Raw genomic sequence first — 17469 nt, 5'->3', positions numbered from 1 at the left:
CGGGGAACAAACAAAGGTATACCACCCCCTTGCCTTTCTATGGGACAACCATGAAAGACCACTCCAGCTCCAAAGTTTTCCTAAGGCCTCTCTACATGCACTGTAGTTCAACCTTTCCCTCTGCCCAATGCTGCTTCCTTCCTTTCCTTACAGATGTTATTCTCTAGAGCATTCCCCAATAACCCCCACCCCCCAAATCTCTGCTTTAGAGTTTACTAGGAAATCCAACCAAGATAGGATAATGAAATAGCAAGCCTATTCTGTTTGATGATATATGTGGTATTTATGTTTTAAGTGGAATTGGGTCATTTACTGGATAAGAGTAGAAAGATATAAAATGAATAGAAGTGAGAAGTGACAAAAATTGTTAAACATCCTGTGATTACAAATCCAAACTAAGATATTAATAGTACTAGATAGAGAATTCATAGTAACAGACAATAATTTCTGGGTACAAAGTGCCGTGAACTAGTCTATGTGTCTTATATATAAAATCTGTGTAATTCTCTGAACTACCCTATCAAGTAGGAACAATTATTCTCATTTTACAGGTGAGGAAACTGAGGCTCAGAAAATTAAATCCCTTGTTTAAGATCTCATAGCAAGTGGTAGAGCTGAAAATCAGTTCCTGGTCCATCCATCTTCAGAGCTTATGTGCTCTATCTGGAGTATGGCCACAGCCTCCTAAAAAGGCTCTCATTTTTATCCCCCCTCTGAATCATTTTTTATATTGTTACTAGAGAGGTGTTTCTAAACTATAATTGACCATGGCCTCTGCTATCTGAGAACTCTCTCTTTTTCCTTCTCAACTACTTAGCATGGCATTTACGAAGTCTTTCTTTCAAGATCTGACTCTTGACTATCTTTCTGGACTTCCTTCTTGCCCCCAAAATAGAGCTCTGATGGTTCCTGTAGATGCTTTCCAATACAGCTACGTAGATGTTTCTCTAACTATAAAGATGTTTTATTTCTTTGCCTAACAAATAACAAGATCTATTACTTACTGAGCTTGCTGTATGCTAAGCCCAATACTAGATGCTTTACATTATACAGACATTATTTCATTTACTCCTCCTGATAACCTTATGAAATAGTTACTGTAATTATTATTTTATAGTTGAGCAAGCTAAAGTTCACCACGGTTTGGTAACATCAAAACAAAATTAATGGCAGAGCTGGGATATGAACTTAAATCTGTCTGACTCTTGTACGTTAAAGGGATTCAGTAGATGTTTATCAAATTAAGTAGTTCCCCATCTTCTTCACTCCATTAACACCTACAATGCACAGATGTCCAAGATGAAAATGTATACAGAAGCCTTTTAATGTCACAGATATCTGTTATTTAGAAAGTGTTTTAAAACTTGTGTACCTACCTGCATGAGATCTTGAAGACTCTCAACAAAAGAAATCTCTGCTTCTGCCATATAAAACTCTGCCAGGTGTCTCCGGCTCTGAGAATTCTCTGCTCGGAATGTTGGACCAAAGGTAAACACTTGAGTAAAAGCTCTGCAATTCAAGATTAAAAGTATAAAAATAGGATTCACATGATTACTTTTAAGTATTTAAAATACTCAGCGTACTCTTAAGAAAAAAAAGTTTTGTGCCTCTGTCTTGTCCACAAATCTGCACATATTAGCTGCTATATTTCCCTAATGGGTGATAATAATAGTTTCATTAAAAATGTTACATATATAGAAACCATTTTATCCAGAAGGAATCTGCAAATGCTTTACAAACCCTATGGCTTACTAAATATAGAATTATAACCACTTCTGGGTGCACTCTACTGCAGCTGCCTTAAGCAGCAGGCAACTACATTTCACAGCAATCAAGAACAAAGTAAAGGAAAAATACCACAGCCCAACGACCTTCACAGAGAAATCAACACAGTAACAGTTAAAACTAGAATTACAGTGGATAAAGGATGCTAATTATTATTTTTTTAAATATGTGAAAAAAGAGTGTCACATATGTACAAGGATCTGCCTTGTTTGAAGCCTACTCAAGTTCTTCACAACCACCCAAGTGTTTCAATGAACACGGTGACCCCTGAAACTTGGGGGTGAGGATGGATTTTGAAGAACTGTCTACTTTATTCTCTGGTGTTCAAGAGAATAGCTCATGGCTCAACAATCCAAATAGTGAGGGGAAATCTTACTTTTCAATTCCTGCCGAAAAGTGGACACTAACACCTTCGTTCTTCAACACTTCTCATTTCCCTCATTTGGAATCAGGGCAACAACTGGGATTAGATCAGATATATGTGAAATAATGAGTATTTCCTGAGGACTCTCTAATCTTTGAATTTTAAGGTTTTTTTTGAACAAAACAAGAGGTTTGGGGTTCCTCAGCTATTATCCTGAGCCCTCTTCATTTGACTGGCATTTGTCAAAAAACATTAAAATCGGAAAACAGTACAGAAAGTAGATTATAGATATATATACACCAGTTGGGCTTTGTTTTGTTGTCTTTTTAAGTAAAGATACTCTGGGAAATGAAACAGTAAAGCAATTATAGTGGAAATCAAGAGTTTTGTCTTTTTTTTTTTTTTTTTTTTCCCAAAGGGCTATTTTAGTTAAGGCCTAGTTGGTAAGAAGCTTAGAAACTTATGTTTTGGTTCTTCAGCCACCTTCCTGAGACCATAATCAGTTAACCTCCGAGAACCTTAGTTTTTAATGGAAAAATAAACAGTAAGAACTCAAAAATATTACTATGGTAACCTCTCTACTGAGATTCAGATCCAGACATGTGTGCTAGAATGTTCCTGAAAACACTGGCCCTACCTTATGCAAAATGAAAACCCTTGTCTGCTCCCAAAACAGACAAAAAAACAAAACAAGGAACAATCCTTCCTTTCCTTTTTCACTTTCTCCAGTTCTATTAATTTCAGTTACTCTACCCCATCGCCCAAATCTGATCTCCTCCTGCCCACACTTCCCATATCATACCAGATCACAAAATCATACTGTTTACACCTAGGAAAATGCTGTCAAATTTAGAGACACACCCCCTGCCTTTTTTTTTTTTTTCTTACATCTACACACATATGGTCTTAGTGTAAACTCTTGTGTCTTGCTTGGAGAACTACAACTTTTTACCTGGTGTCTGCCACTTGTCTTTCTTTCTCCAGCCCTAAACTATTAGGAGTTTTCAAACTCAAGCCTGATTATATCAGCCATAACTCAAAAGTCTTCAATGATTTCCTACTGCTCAAATGATAAAGTTCAAACTCCTAGCTTTGACTCACTTTCCTTCACAAAGCCTTTTCTCTAGCTACACTGGAGACACTCCCCTCACATAGCTTGCCAGGGGAAGCCTTTGGCCTTTGTTAGGCTGTCCCTGCCTCTAATGACCATTCCTGGCTCCTCTCTCTCCAAATGGCAAATTCCCACCTATCATTCAAGATTTGGTTCAAATGTTCCTTTCTCTTTGTAACCTTACCATACACCTCCAAATTTACTGTTCGCTCCTCTATATGACTATGGCATTTTGTTCATATATTCATTACACAGAACATATCACTTTGAAATGTAATTACATATGTCTGTATCTTTCTCCCCCAGTAAACTATGAAATTTTCCAGAGCAGGAATCATGTTTTATTCATACTTACATCTCCAGTGCCTAAGATAAAACAGGTGCTCATGCTGAATGAATGAGTACTAATGATGATGACAGGCTTCCTCAGTTGTAAACTGGAAAAGTACAGCATCCTCACCAACAGTAACATTACAAATAATATATAGAAAAATACTCAGATGTTTTACTCTGGCTGTTACTTAGTACCTTAAATAGGTCAAACAATGTAGGCCTGTCCCAAACAATAAATTAAAAAATTGTAAGGCCCTGAGTTTCTAACCTGGGACTATGCAATCTCTAGGTAGGTCGGCAATAGTATATCTACATAGATGAAAGACACTTTTTTCTGGGACTGCATCACAAAAAATTATGTATACAGATGTTCACTAACAACAAAGGATATTTTAATTGAGATTTTCCTGGGCAAAAACAGAAACTAGGGGGCATAGGTGAAATCTCCTTTGAGGGCTCTGAAGGAGACTTTCAAGAAATGGGCAGTGATCTTCCTGAAATACAAGGAAAGCCAATGAAATTGCTGTTCAAAAGAGGCATATTATTTGTATTAAGATACCAGTTACAGGGACGCCTGGGTGGCTCAGTTGGTTAAGAAGCTGCCTTCGGCTCAGGTCATGATCCCAGTGTCCTGGGATCGAGTCCCACAACGGGCTCCTTGCTTGGCAGGGAGCCTGCTTCTCCCTCTGCCTGCCATTCTGTCTGCCTGTGCTCGCTCTCTCTCCCTCTCTCTCTCTGACAAATAAATAAAATCTAAAAAAAAAAAAAAAAGATACCAGTTACAGCGAAAACAGTGGTTTCCAAAAAGAATTACAAATTCAAGTCACAAGGGCATCTTCTTCTCACATAGCAATTCTATGAGGGTGCTCAAAGATGAGCAGCAATAGGGATTTTTAATTTAACAATGGTTAATAATTTTTCCTGGCAATGCAGGATAACCTCTCTAGTATAAAGTAATAAAGAGGGTCAAGATTTTTATTTTAATTATAATAAGGATCGGGCTCTGACTGAGGTAGTCAGGAGTTAAGTATTATTCTAATAGGGTAAGTAAAAACTGACGACCATGGTGCTTTCTCTGAATTAATAGAACAATAAAATGAACTGGAAGGTACGTTAAAAAAAAAAAAACAAAACTGCCTAATTCAGCATCTAGTCTTTAAGCAGAGGATTACCTAAATCATTTGAGAATGAACATCCTATGCCACTGCCCAGTGATGCCATGATAAAAGCAGGGACAGCAGCAGTAGTAGCAGTGATGGTCGCTCCATCAGAAGTGCTCCTTGTGTGCCAGGCACGAGCTGCAGGAACCTCAAAGTTAACTCCTTTATAGTTAACTCAATCAAGTCTGGATTGTTACCTCCATTTTTCAGGCTAAGATATGGAAGGTCAGAGAAGTTGAGAAGCTTTTCCCAAAGTCAGAGAGTCACAACCCAGGAAGGGGTAGAGGCCAGATTCAAATCCAGATGTGGTCATAGCCTTTATCATGATATAAAAATACTGATGTTTGTAACTGAATACTGATAAACCTGGAGAATTAGGAAGAAAACTTGGTAATGCCTCATCCAGGCTTTGCAAAGAGAGTAAACAGTTTGGTATATTCACCTTCCTTATGAGTAGCTTATTTGTTTTATATGTTCAAAGTACAGCTCACTAGGGTATTATATTGCCTTTGTGTAAATAAGGAGAATGATAAATTTTCATCAACATTTTATAACCCTGAGCAAGTCATTTAGCTGTTCTGGTCTTCAAATTCTTCCATGAGTGGGAGACAGGGGCAGCTTGGCATTAATCTCTCCTGTCTTTTATAACAATTTTGTTTCTAGGTCCATGTGAAATTGTTCTCACTTTAATTTATGCTGACTTCTTCTTTTCTGTCTTTCACAGACATGAAAGCCATTTGCAGCGAGGCTTAGACTAACCAACATTTAAAATAAGATCCGAGAACAAGGCCACTTCCAAAATAAGATACAAAACCAGGTGAAAGGCCAGTACTGCTGTGAGAAGCAACCAGAAGAAAAAGAAAACACTCAGCACTAAAAAGCATTCTTGTGCCAGATTATGAAGAGAGGCAAGCTATATAAGGAAAGTCCATGAGCTTGGAGTAGATGTTTAAGATAACAAAAGTTACATTTAATACACATTAACCAAGTTAACTACAAAAATGGATCTTTAAAAATAAAAAATAAAGTTACCTCCCCCCGCAAAAAGATCTACAAAGGTCATTTTCTTCCTTCTGTGGAGTTTTATGAAACCCTAAATTGGCAAGTGGATTATTATAAAACACTCCCTGATTGCTTGGCCATTTATTTTTTCTGGCCCTGAAATTCAAGAGGTCACCTTTATATTTCGAAAGAGTAATTACTGTTCTTCAGCTGGGGAAGAACTTATTCAGCATAAGGGTGATCAGCAACTTTACCGAAGGCCCCCACTCCCAACTTCCTATTACTTCTCTGTGGTCAGCTCAGTAAACATTCATTGAACTGAAGTGAACTCACAGCTTTAAATTAGCTTTTGAAACAGTCTTTGTCAAATGGTATTCCCATCTTTCAAAAATAATCATACGTTTACTACTGCTTTGAATCCACTGGATTATCAATACTGTCACATATTTGTCATTCATTATTTCTACAGAGCGGACTCCATGCATCTCCTTTTCAGTTTTCCCCTATTCTTCTAACCATCCTGCAATACACTTGGTGGAAGGGGATAAGACAGCTCTCACCATTTCAACAATTCACGTCAAGACGCCTTAGGGAAGATGCACTCTAAAATCTAAAAATTATTCTCTACCAGCATTGTTAACTATCTCTGAAAAATTAACTTTCTTTAACATGTCCTAAGTATTTGATGTGGAACTGAGTCTGAGGCCCAAACAAAATATAATCTTAGCTGTATTCAAAGGTCAATTGACATTCAAAGGTCAGTAGAGTCTGACAACAATTCTGCTAAAGGAGTAGAGGGGTTGGCCACTCTTCTCTGAGGAGATAAAGTCTGAACTGGGGGAAGGACATTCCAGAAAAGGGAACATTAAGTACATAGGTCCTAAGATAGGAAATGAGACTGATGTGTTTAAAGAACAAAAGTACACTAGCAGCAAGATGAATGGTAAGAGGTCAAAGAGGTGGGACAGGATCATGCAGGGCATTCCTTGTAAGCCATGGTAATAAGGAGTCTTGATTTTACTTGATTCTCCTTGGAAGATTCTCTCATCTTGAAACATTTAACACTGTATTCTCCTAGTTTTCCTACTTATTTGATGTCCATCTCTGTCTCCTACATTGTACTCTGTTTAGTAAACACTAGAATTCCTCAAAACTTAGTCCTTAGGCCCTCTTCTTTTCTCACTGTATACATTCTCCCTAGATGATCTCACCTCAGCTAACAATTTCAATTAATTAACTATTGGCACACAATTCACACATTTCTATCTCCTGCCCAGATTTCTTTTCTAGACTCTAGAAGCATGTATCATGTATTTGATTGATTCTTTCACTTGTCACAAAAGGAACTCATCCCTTCCCTGAGCCCCACTTCGGCTTCAGTCTTCTTCCAACCTTTTAGGTCAATCCTCCCATTAGGCTCTTTTTAATAACACCATGTACTATTGTTCACAGCACCTTTTAAAATAAAAAAAGAAAAGAAACGTGATCTTTTGTTTAATGTTTGTCCAGCTCCTTCATTAGACTGTAGATTTCATGACCTTATCTATGTTTGGGTTCATTACAGTATCCCCGGTCTTAACACAGTGCCCAATACACACTAGACAATTACTATTTGTCAAATAAGCAAATAACTCATTTTCTGCTAAATATGCTGATTCCAAAAATGAATCTTTAAAAAAGCACTGGAATGGGGGGTTAGGATAGAGGGGAAAGAAAAGGAAGATGATATACAGAATATAAGTTACTAAGCAAAAAATTCTGCTATTCTCTGAAATAATTTTTCACAGAAGGTACTAGGAGATTTAGAATCAGTTTTTTGAAAAGTGACTGCCCACATAATTAGTTTTTACTCTGCAGGCAGTAAGTAAATTTTTGAAAAGGACTAGATCTGATGAACTTCCCTAATTAGCAAAGATTTTATTTCTTGACGAACTGAAATATTATCCACATGAAAAAAAATTACCCTCTTATTCTATGTAAACAAAGCAGCATCTGATTTTTTAGCTATTGTAAGAGAAGATACCAACAAGTTAAAACAATTATTCCACTTTATCATCCCTGCAATGACGGACTCTTCAGAGGACTGACTGATTGCATATAAGGTCTCATAAAATCAGATTTTTGTAAAGGGTCACAATTTGTTGACTGTTCTAACTGAATATTTATCTTCCTATTTTAATAAGATGCTAAAATCACTTTTCCAAACAAGGTAAACATTTTGCCAACTGCATCTTTTCATACCTAGATTACCCTTCCTATATTTCTCCTATTTAATAGTCCTTATACTGAGGACCACTAAAGAGAACAACTGGCCAGTATGTGCACCACATGGTATTTATGTATTATTTAAGTCTACAAAGATTTCAAAGGTTATCTTTCTGAGGCCTGATGCTAGAGGTCAATGAGTCATTATGGCACTGAACTATCAACAATTTCCATACAAATGACCTTTACCTTTTTAAGGTTATGGTAATGATTAAGAACATGTATTCTAAAGACTTAAATCGAAATCCTGGCTCCTACACTTATGAACTAGCCAAGTTAACTTCTTTGAGATTGAATTTCTCCACGCGAAAATGGGGCTAAATCTACATTATGTCATGAAGTTATTATAAAGACAAAAGGAAACAAAATATGTGAAAAGATTAACCCAACATTAATTAAATGGTAAGTGTTCAACAAATGGGTAATAGCTATTTTTATTTGTTTCTTTTTTTCCCCAAAAGTCTACAGTTCCCATTTCGTTGGTCTTAAGACCTCTTTATGCTTTCAATTACTGAAGATTTCAAAGAGATTTCATTTATGTAGGTTATATCTACCCGTGTGTATCATTAAAACTGGGAAATTTAAAAAACTGTATTAATTGATTTAAAAACAGTGATAAACTCATTATAAGTCATAAAGAACAAATTTTTAATAAAAATTCATAAGAGTGGTAGTTTTCTTTTTTTGTAAATCTCTTTCATATCTGGTTTAATAGAAGACAGCTGGATTCTCATATCTGCTTATGCATTCAATCTGCTATGCTATCACATGTCATGAAGACTTTGGAAAACTTCAATGTGCACTCAAGAGAGAATGAGAATGAAAAACACAAATACTGTCTTAGTATGATGATGAAAATAGTTTTACCTCAAAGGACTCCCATGAAAGGATCTCAGGGGGCCTCAGGGATCCCCAGACCAAACTTTGAGAACCACTATTTCAGGCAATGGTTCTTAATGAGGGGTATTAATTCTGGACTTTGCCTCTGGAGACCTCCCTCCATTCAGAAAATTTAAGGAATGTACTGGCTGTGAGTATTTTTAAAAGTTCCACAGGTAATTATTATGTGAACTCCTGATTAAGAACCACTACTCTAAAATTTAGAGAGACATTGGATTGAACTATTAGATTGAACTATTAGATTCCCACATCAATATCCCTTTTACAAAGTCTCTTGATAACTAAAATTTTTAAATGAGCAATAATGTTGTTTTGGTGACAATGTAGAGAAACTCCTCACACACTGCTGGTGGGAATGTAAAATTGTGCAACTCCTGTGGAAAGGTTTGGTGATCCCTCAAAAAGTCAAACATAGAACTATTATATAACCCAGCAATTTCACTTCTGAGTATAAACCCCAAAGATATGAAAACAGTGTTAAAATAAAACCTTGTATATGAATGTTTGCAGCAGCATGATGATGCACTGATATCTTTTAAAAGACTCCTGAGACATTCTAATGGACAGTAGAGTTGAGAAGCAGTGATCTAGACCCTCTAATTTCCAATTATAATGCAAAGTAAAAGGGACAAATAATTGATATAAGAGGAGTTATTTCACAAAGGTACTACTTGCAAAGAGCTACAGACTATGAATGAATAAGACATTTCTAATATTTCTGACTGACTCCCAATCTGAACTTGTTCTATGAACACAAAAGTATAAAGGGGCCATGGAAGACTAGAAACAGGGGCAAGATGCTTTTAAAGGAGCACTGAGCTTATCAGAAATAAAGCAAAAAGAAAAAAAATCTCTATTTCTCTGCATTTGTCTTCCCTTAATTCTAGAAGAGGAAGAAGGGAGGGGAGGAAAAGAGGGAGGTGGAAGAGGAGAAGAAAAGAAAGGAGAAGAGAAGGAGGAAGACACAGAACAGAGAAATACTCGTTTGGACCCTACAGTAAGTCTTTCACACGTATGCCAAGTGATATACACAGGGATTTCACAGCTGCACAGTAATGCACTAGCTAAACACTAGGAAAAAAAAGGCCATCAGTAATAAAATAGATGATTTGTGGCATAGTCATACAAAGGAATATCCCATGATAGTGAAAATGAGTAGACTATGCAACATGAATACAATGTAACAATGGGGATGTTATTGGGAATATAATATTAAATGAATAAAGGAGGTCACAGAAGAATACATATAAATGATTCCATTTATATAAAATTTAAAAACTTGTAAAACTAAAAAATGAATTGTTTGTGGATATATGTGATAAAACTATAAAGAAAAAATGATAAACACAAAATTGAGGCTAGCTCTCATAGGGAGGCAAGGGGAAAGAACAGGAGACTAAAGAAACATTTTGAAAAGACAGGGGTGGTGAATGCATCATTATTCTTTATACTTTACTTATATATCTATTTAAAATTTTGTATCTATGCAATATTTAGACATCAAAACAGACACAAATGGACAAGCTAATGGAACACAATAAAAAATAAAATGACAAAATTAGACGAAAACTAAAGGTTAGGCATTGGCATCAGAGCCCAAAACACCTCACCAGGACACCACTCAGTTCTTCATGCTTCTTCCCTTTCCCTTCTCTATGCGTATCCATTCAATTTAACTCATTAATATTAACAAACATTAATATACCCCGAGTACCTACACTTGCCCAGCATTATTACAATGCTAAGAGCAATAGAAACCTCCTAACAGCATATGACATGGGTGACTTCAATGTTTTAGGATCTGGACAGAGGCCAACTAAATCTGCACTGTTCAATATGGTGGCTACTAGCCACATATGGCTACCTAAAGCTACACTATTTAAAATTAAATAAAATTACTACAAATTCAGTTAATCAGTCAAACTAGCACTAGTTCAAGTGCTCAACAGCCACATACAGCTAGTGGCTATCACACTAGACAGTGCAGATACAGAACACTTCCATCACCACAGTAAGTCTTACTTCCAGCACCAAAGTAGACTGTTGAAATCCCAGTATCTACAGAAAATAATCAACTGCGAAAAACATGTGCTCAAACAATGCAACATGAGAGAAGAGATCAATGGAGGACAGAACTCTGGGTACAGCTTCTGAATTTGGCCCTGTACCTAGTCATATATATTTTCCCCACTGCTACGGATCTGCCATGTCAGGTTCCTGTGGCTCTCCTCCTGTATCATATCTGCTGCTTTACAAAACTAATGTCCTACTTCTTTGTGTTTGCAGGCATAGCTCCCTTCTGATAAAATGGCTGTCTTCCTGAAAGGCACTGACACACAACCTAAGACTTACTCAGTAATCAATATTTCTAGCTTCTGTTAACTTTCCATCTATGTGCAAGGCTAACTCTGAGAATCAGGCTTTGATAGGCTATTAAGGCATCCTGTGGGCATATGATAATCCATTTTATTTATCATTTTCTAAAGATGAGGAAGAACCAACTATTCTGCAATGGAACATTAAAAACATACATGACACGATGAATAGTTCTTCCCTTTTTTGATTTGGTTTCACTCATAAATATGGTGATAAATGCCAGGAAGAGAGAGTGAGTGCTATAAAAATACTAAAAACAAATACTTCTAATGATATGGATTATGGTATGAGCTATACAAAATGTAGAGAGACATTGGCTTGAACTATTTTGAGCAGTTACCTTCAAATTCCCATGTCATACCCAACTCTCAAGAACTATACATATGAAATACCAGTATTGTCAAGTCAAACACATATTTTGGCTATCAGGGCCATGCTTGTAAATTCTGAGGTAATTCTTCATACAATAGTCTCTAAAGTACTGTTCGTCTAGGGTTCAGATGTTGTCACTGAATCTTACACTATACTGTCCTGAAGGAGAATCATGAAGAAAGCATAGAGTAATTACCCAGTTGAAGAAACTACGTAAAAGTCACTAAAAGATATTCCACAAACAAAAACATTTAGTTTTTTATTTTTATCTCCCAACCTCCATCGTAATTCACACATAAAATCTGCCTCTTAAATGTGAAATACAGCTGGTTCAGGTTTTGCATCTTCTCCAAGTTGTCGAGATTTCTTTGACCCATATATGTTTATCTGTCCTATGCACCTGTTTCAAGTGGCAAAACATGGGCTTTATTTTTTTAGTGTAGGGGTATATCACAAGAGATAAAGTGGGGATTGACATCAAAAGATATAAAAAGAATATGACTATCAACCAACATATGTGAATGAAGCAAAAGAGAGAAGCAAAAACCATGGCTGCTTGAGTTTCTTTATTGCCACATTCTTCTACAGGAGCAAAAATGAAGTTTCATTTTACGAAAAAGGAAGCAAATCTATCTTACTAAAGTAAAATACACAGAAGTAAAATACCATTTCAGTGGTTTTGAATTCATGTACATAGTTTAGAGGGGATTTAAAAAATTGTTTTTTAAATATTTTATTTATTTGACAGAAGAGAGAGCATAAGCACGGGGAACAGCAGAGGGGGAGGGAGAAGCAGGCTTCCTATTGAGCAGGGAGTTGATGCAGGGCTCGATCCCAGGGCCCTGGGATCATGACATGATTCAAAGGCAGAAATTTAACCAACTGAGCCACCTAGGCACCCCCTCAAACTTTTTTTTATTAACACTCAATTTTCTAAATTCATTTTTTATTAAAGATTTTATTTATTTATTTGTGAGAGAGAGGGGGGGAGAGAGAGTAAGCGTGAGCACAAGCAGGGGGAGCAGCAGGCAGAGGAAAAAACAGGCTCCACGGTGAGCAGGGAGCCTGATGTGGGACTTGATCCCAGGACCCTGGGATTAAGACCTGAGCAGACACTTCACTGACTGAGCCACAGAGGCATCCCAAATTCATACAAAGAGAAATTCATACCAACAACATGGGAAGGTAAAATGAAATTTTACTTTCATATAGTAAAGTTACTTTAAAATATCTAACTGGGCCCATTACAATATTACTCCAAGTTTATTAATGCATTTTCTGATGGAATTTTTTTTTTTCTTCACTAGAACAGATTGGTGAAATAAGTCAAAAGCAAAAAGTAATTCAGGTCATAGCAGCCAAGAAGAAATAGAGCAGCTTTGGGACTAGCTATCTATTCTCATCTTACCATTGGCATTATGTATCATGAAATCATATTCACTTATTTATTTTTTAAACTTTTATTAGACAACTAACCACTATGGAAAATACAGACATAAATCAGGCATAGCCTTTTGCCTTCAAGGAGCTTATACAGACTAGTAGGGGAGATAACAGACCTAAATGTACAAGCTACAATGACAAAATTCCTAGGGAAAAAAAAATACAAGAAAATCTTTGTAATCTTTTGAATAAGACATAAAAATCATGAATCATATAAGAAAAAAGTGATAAAGTACATACCAACAAAATAAAAAACTCTGGTCTTCAAATAGTACTGTAAAAAGTTGAAAAGGCAAGGCACACTGGGAGAAAGTATCTACAATACAACAGATAAAGGTCTAGTATCCAGAACATACAAAGAACTCTTAAAACTAAATAATAAGACAAACAACCTAACAAAAATGGGAAAAAGAACTAAAAAGATAGTTCACAAAAGAAGATATTTGAATGGCCAATAAGCACATGAGAAAAGCAAGCTCAACAATATTAGTCATCACAGAAATGCAAATTAAAACTGTAATAAGACATATGCTTACCAGAATGACTAAAGAAATACTGACAACACCAATTTTTGTCAAACACAGGGAACAAACAAAACTCTCATTCTTTGTTGGTGGGCATACAAAATAGTACAAGTACTCTGAAAAACTGTTTGGCAGTTTCTTATAAAGTTAATCATACATTTACTATACAACCCAGCAATTCCTAGGTATTTACCCAAAGGAAATGAAAACATGTGCACACAAAGACTTGTGCATAAATTTTCATAAAGCTTCATTTATAACAGCCCCATACTGGAAACAACCCAAATGTCCACCAAAAGATACATGAATTCCCTCAACTTTATGGTCAACTAATCTTTGACAAAGCAGGAAAGAATATCCAATGGAAAAAAGAGTCTCTTCAACAAATGCTATTGGGAAAACAGTACAGCCACATGCAGAAGAATGAAACTGGACCATTTTCTTTTTTTTTTTTCTTTTTAAAGATTTTATTTATTTATTTATTTGACTGAGAGAGAGACAGCGAGAGAGGAAACATAAGCACGGGGAGTGGGAGAGGGAGAAGCAGGTTTCCCGCCAAGCAGGGAGCCCAATGTGGGGCTCAATCCCAGGACCCTGGTATCATGACCTGAGCCAGAGGCAGACACTTAATGACTGAGCCACCCAGGTGCCCCTGGACCATTTTCTTACACCATACACAAAAATAAACTCCAAATGGATGAAAGACCTCAGTGTGAGACAGGAATCCATCAAAATCCTAGAGGAGCACTGGGTGTGGTGCATAAACAACGAATTCTGTTACACTGAAAAGAAGAAAAAAAAAGTAAAAAAAAAAATCCTGGAGAAGACACATAGCAACCTCTATGAACTCGGCCACAGCAACTTCTTGCTAGACACGTCAAAGACAAAAATAAACGATTGGGACTTCATCAGGATAAAAAGGTCTTGCACAGCAAGGAAAAGAGTTGACAAAACCAAAAGACGATGGAGAGAACGGGAGAAGATATTTGCAAATGTCTTATCAGATAAATGGCTGGTATCCAAAATCTATGAACTTATTGAACTCTGGGGTGCCTGGGTGGCTCAGTTGGTTAAGTATCTGCCTTTGGCTGAGGTCATGATCCCAGGGTCCTGGGATCAAGTCCCCATCAGGCTCCCTGCTCAGCAGAGAGCCTGCTTCTCCCTCTCCTCTGCTGCTCCCCCTACTTGTTATCTCTGTCAAATAAATAAATAAAATCTTTTAAAAACAAAAGAGCTTATCAAACTCAACACCCAAAGAACAAATAATCGAATCAAGAAATGGGCAGAAGACATGAACAGACATTTCTGCAAAGAAGACATTCAAATGGCCAACAGACACATGAAAAAAATGCTCAACATCACTCAGCATCAGGGAAATACAAATCAAAACCACAATGAGATACCACCTCACACCCATGAGAATGGCTAAAATTAACAAATAAGGAAATGAATTTTGGTGAGGATGTGGAGAAAGGGGAACCCTCTTACACTGCTGATAGGAATGCAAACTGGTACAGACACTGTGGAAAACAGCAGGAGGTTCCTCAAAAAGTTGAAAATAGAGTTACCCTATAACCCAGCAATTGCACTACTGAGTATTTACCCCAAAGATACAAATGTAGTGATCTGAAGGGGCATGTGCACCCCAATATTTATAGCAGCAATATCCACAATAGCCAAACCATGGAAAGAGTCCATCAACAGATGAATGGGTAAAGAAGATATGGTATATATATACACAATGGAATACTACTCTGCCATTAAAAATGATATCTTGCCATTTGCAATGATGTGGATGGAACTAGAGGGTATTATTTGAAGCGAAATAAGTCAATCAGAGAAAGAATTATATGATCTCACTCATATGTGGAATTAAAAAAAAATGGGGGGGCACCTGGGTGGCTCAGTCATTAAGTGGCTGCCTTTGGCTCAGGTCATGATCCCAAGATTCTGGGATCAAGCTCTGCACTGGGTTCCCTGTGTGGCGGGAAGCCTGCTTCTCCTTCTCCCACTTCCCTTGCTTGTGCTTCCTCTCTGGCTGTCTCTCTCTGCCAAATAAATAAATAAAATCTTAAAAAAAAATAAAAAATAAAAACAAAACATAGGGGAAGGGAGGGGAAATAAAACAAGATGAAATCAGAGAGGGAGACAAACATAAAGGGCTCTTAATCATAGGAAACAAGCTGAGGGTTGGTGGAGGGGAGGAGAGTAGGGTGATGGGGTAACTGGGTGAGGGACATTACGGCAGGCACATGATGTAATGAGCATTGGGTATTACATAAGATTGATGAGTCACTGACCTCTACCTCTGAAACCAATAATACATTATATGTGAATTAATTGAATTAAAAAATAAATAATAAAAATAAAATAAACAAATCTTTAAAAATATAAAATAAAAAGATAAATGAATTAAAAAATTATATATCCATGCAATGGAATAATATTCAGCAATAAAAAGGAACAAACCTACTGGATGAATCTCAAAAGCATTATGTTGAGTGAGAGAAATCAGATACAAGACAGTGAATACTGTAGGATACCATTTACATAAACCTAAATAAAGTGTTATATAAAAGCCATTTATATGAAATTCTAGAAAAGGAAATTCTAATCTGTGACTACAGAAAGTACATCAATGGTTGTTTATGACCTAAGACCAGGGAGGGAGACTGCAAAGAGAAATAAGGGGATTTAGCAGCAATGTCTACAATAGCCAAACTATGGAAAGAACCTAGATGTCCATCAACAGATGAATGGATAAAGAAGATGTGGTATATATACATAATGGAATACTATGCAGCCATCAAAAGAAATGAAATCTTGCCATTTGCGACAACGTGGATGGAACTAGAGGGTATCATGCTTAGCGAAATAAGTCAATTGGAGAAAGACAACTATCATATGATCTCCCTGATATGAGGGAGAGGAGATGCAACATGGGGGGTTAAGGGGGTAGGAGAAGAGTAAATGAAACAAGATGGGATTGGGAGGGAGACAAACCATAAGTGACTCTTAATCTCACAAAACAAACTGAGGGTTGATGGGGGGAGGGGGGTTGGGGGGGTGGGGTTATGGACATTGGAGAGGGTATGTGCTATGGTGAGTGCTATGAAATGTGTAAACCTGGCGATTCACAGACCTGTACCCCTTGGGGATAAAAATATATTATATGTTTAAAAAAAAAAAAAAAAAGAAATAAGGGGATTTTTGTGTGTGTGTGTGATAGAAGTATTTTTTATTTTTATTACAAAAAAGGTTACGAGGTTTTATAAATTTGTCAAAATTATTGAATTGTACATTTAAAATGGGAGCATTTTTTTATATATAAAGAATATTTAATAAAGTTGAGAACAATAACAAAAAGAGCTTATTCATGCATTGGCTTAATTACTCGATTGTACTGTTACCTAATCACTTAAATTAAAATCACACCCCAACTAAACTATAAAGGGTGAAGAGTCAGGCACCTGGAAACACAGAAGGGGGCACAGCAATGCTCTACTTCAAAGAACAAAAGAACCTAGAACTGTCAACGTAACTGACCACAGCTCTTAGGGCAGATTATGATCCCATATGCTCTGAGTTTACTTCTGATTTGGTCTTCAAATTCTGACAGGTATTTTATTTCTGTGTCCTAATCCCTTCCTTCAACCCAACGCACTGGTTTAACCTTCTGACCTGTCTTGTGAGACCTAAATTCTGGCAGACTCACTACTTATCTCAGTCCTCTGCTTTGTGTCAACTCCAGTGCTGCTACTCTTGTAAAACAACTGGATTACTGGCTGCCAGCTATTCTTCCTGGTTACAACACCCTGGCTTCTTTCTTTATAA

General features: G+C 36.7%; 1 protein-coding gene across 1 annotated transcript in view; it reads right to left on the bottom strand.

Annotated features, from left to right (window-relative positions):
• The window catches only part of LOC111154430 (asparaginyl-tRNA synthetase 2, mitochondrial), a 126734-nt gene that overhangs the window by 35944 nt on the left and 73321 nt on the right, over nucleotides 1-17469 (bottom strand). The window contains exon 7 of the mRNA XM_022514027.1: nucleotides 1377-1509. Within this exon, the coding sequence (XP_022369735.1) occupies nucleotides 1377-1509 (133 nt within the window). The remainder of the gene's footprint in view (nucleotides 1-1376; nucleotides 1510-17469) is intronic.

This window comes from Enhydra lutris, unplaced genomic scaffold (genome assembly GCF_002288905.1).
Source record: "Enhydra lutris kenyoni isolate GAN:26980312 unplaced genomic scaffold, ASM228890v2 scaffoldscaffold37, whole genome shotgun sequence".
Lineage (NCBI taxonomy): Eukaryota > Metazoa > Chordata > Mammalia > Carnivora > Mustelidae > Enhydra > Enhydra lutris.
Note: the sequence above shows the minus strand (reverse complement) of the source record. Positions and strands in the feature narration are given on the sequence as shown.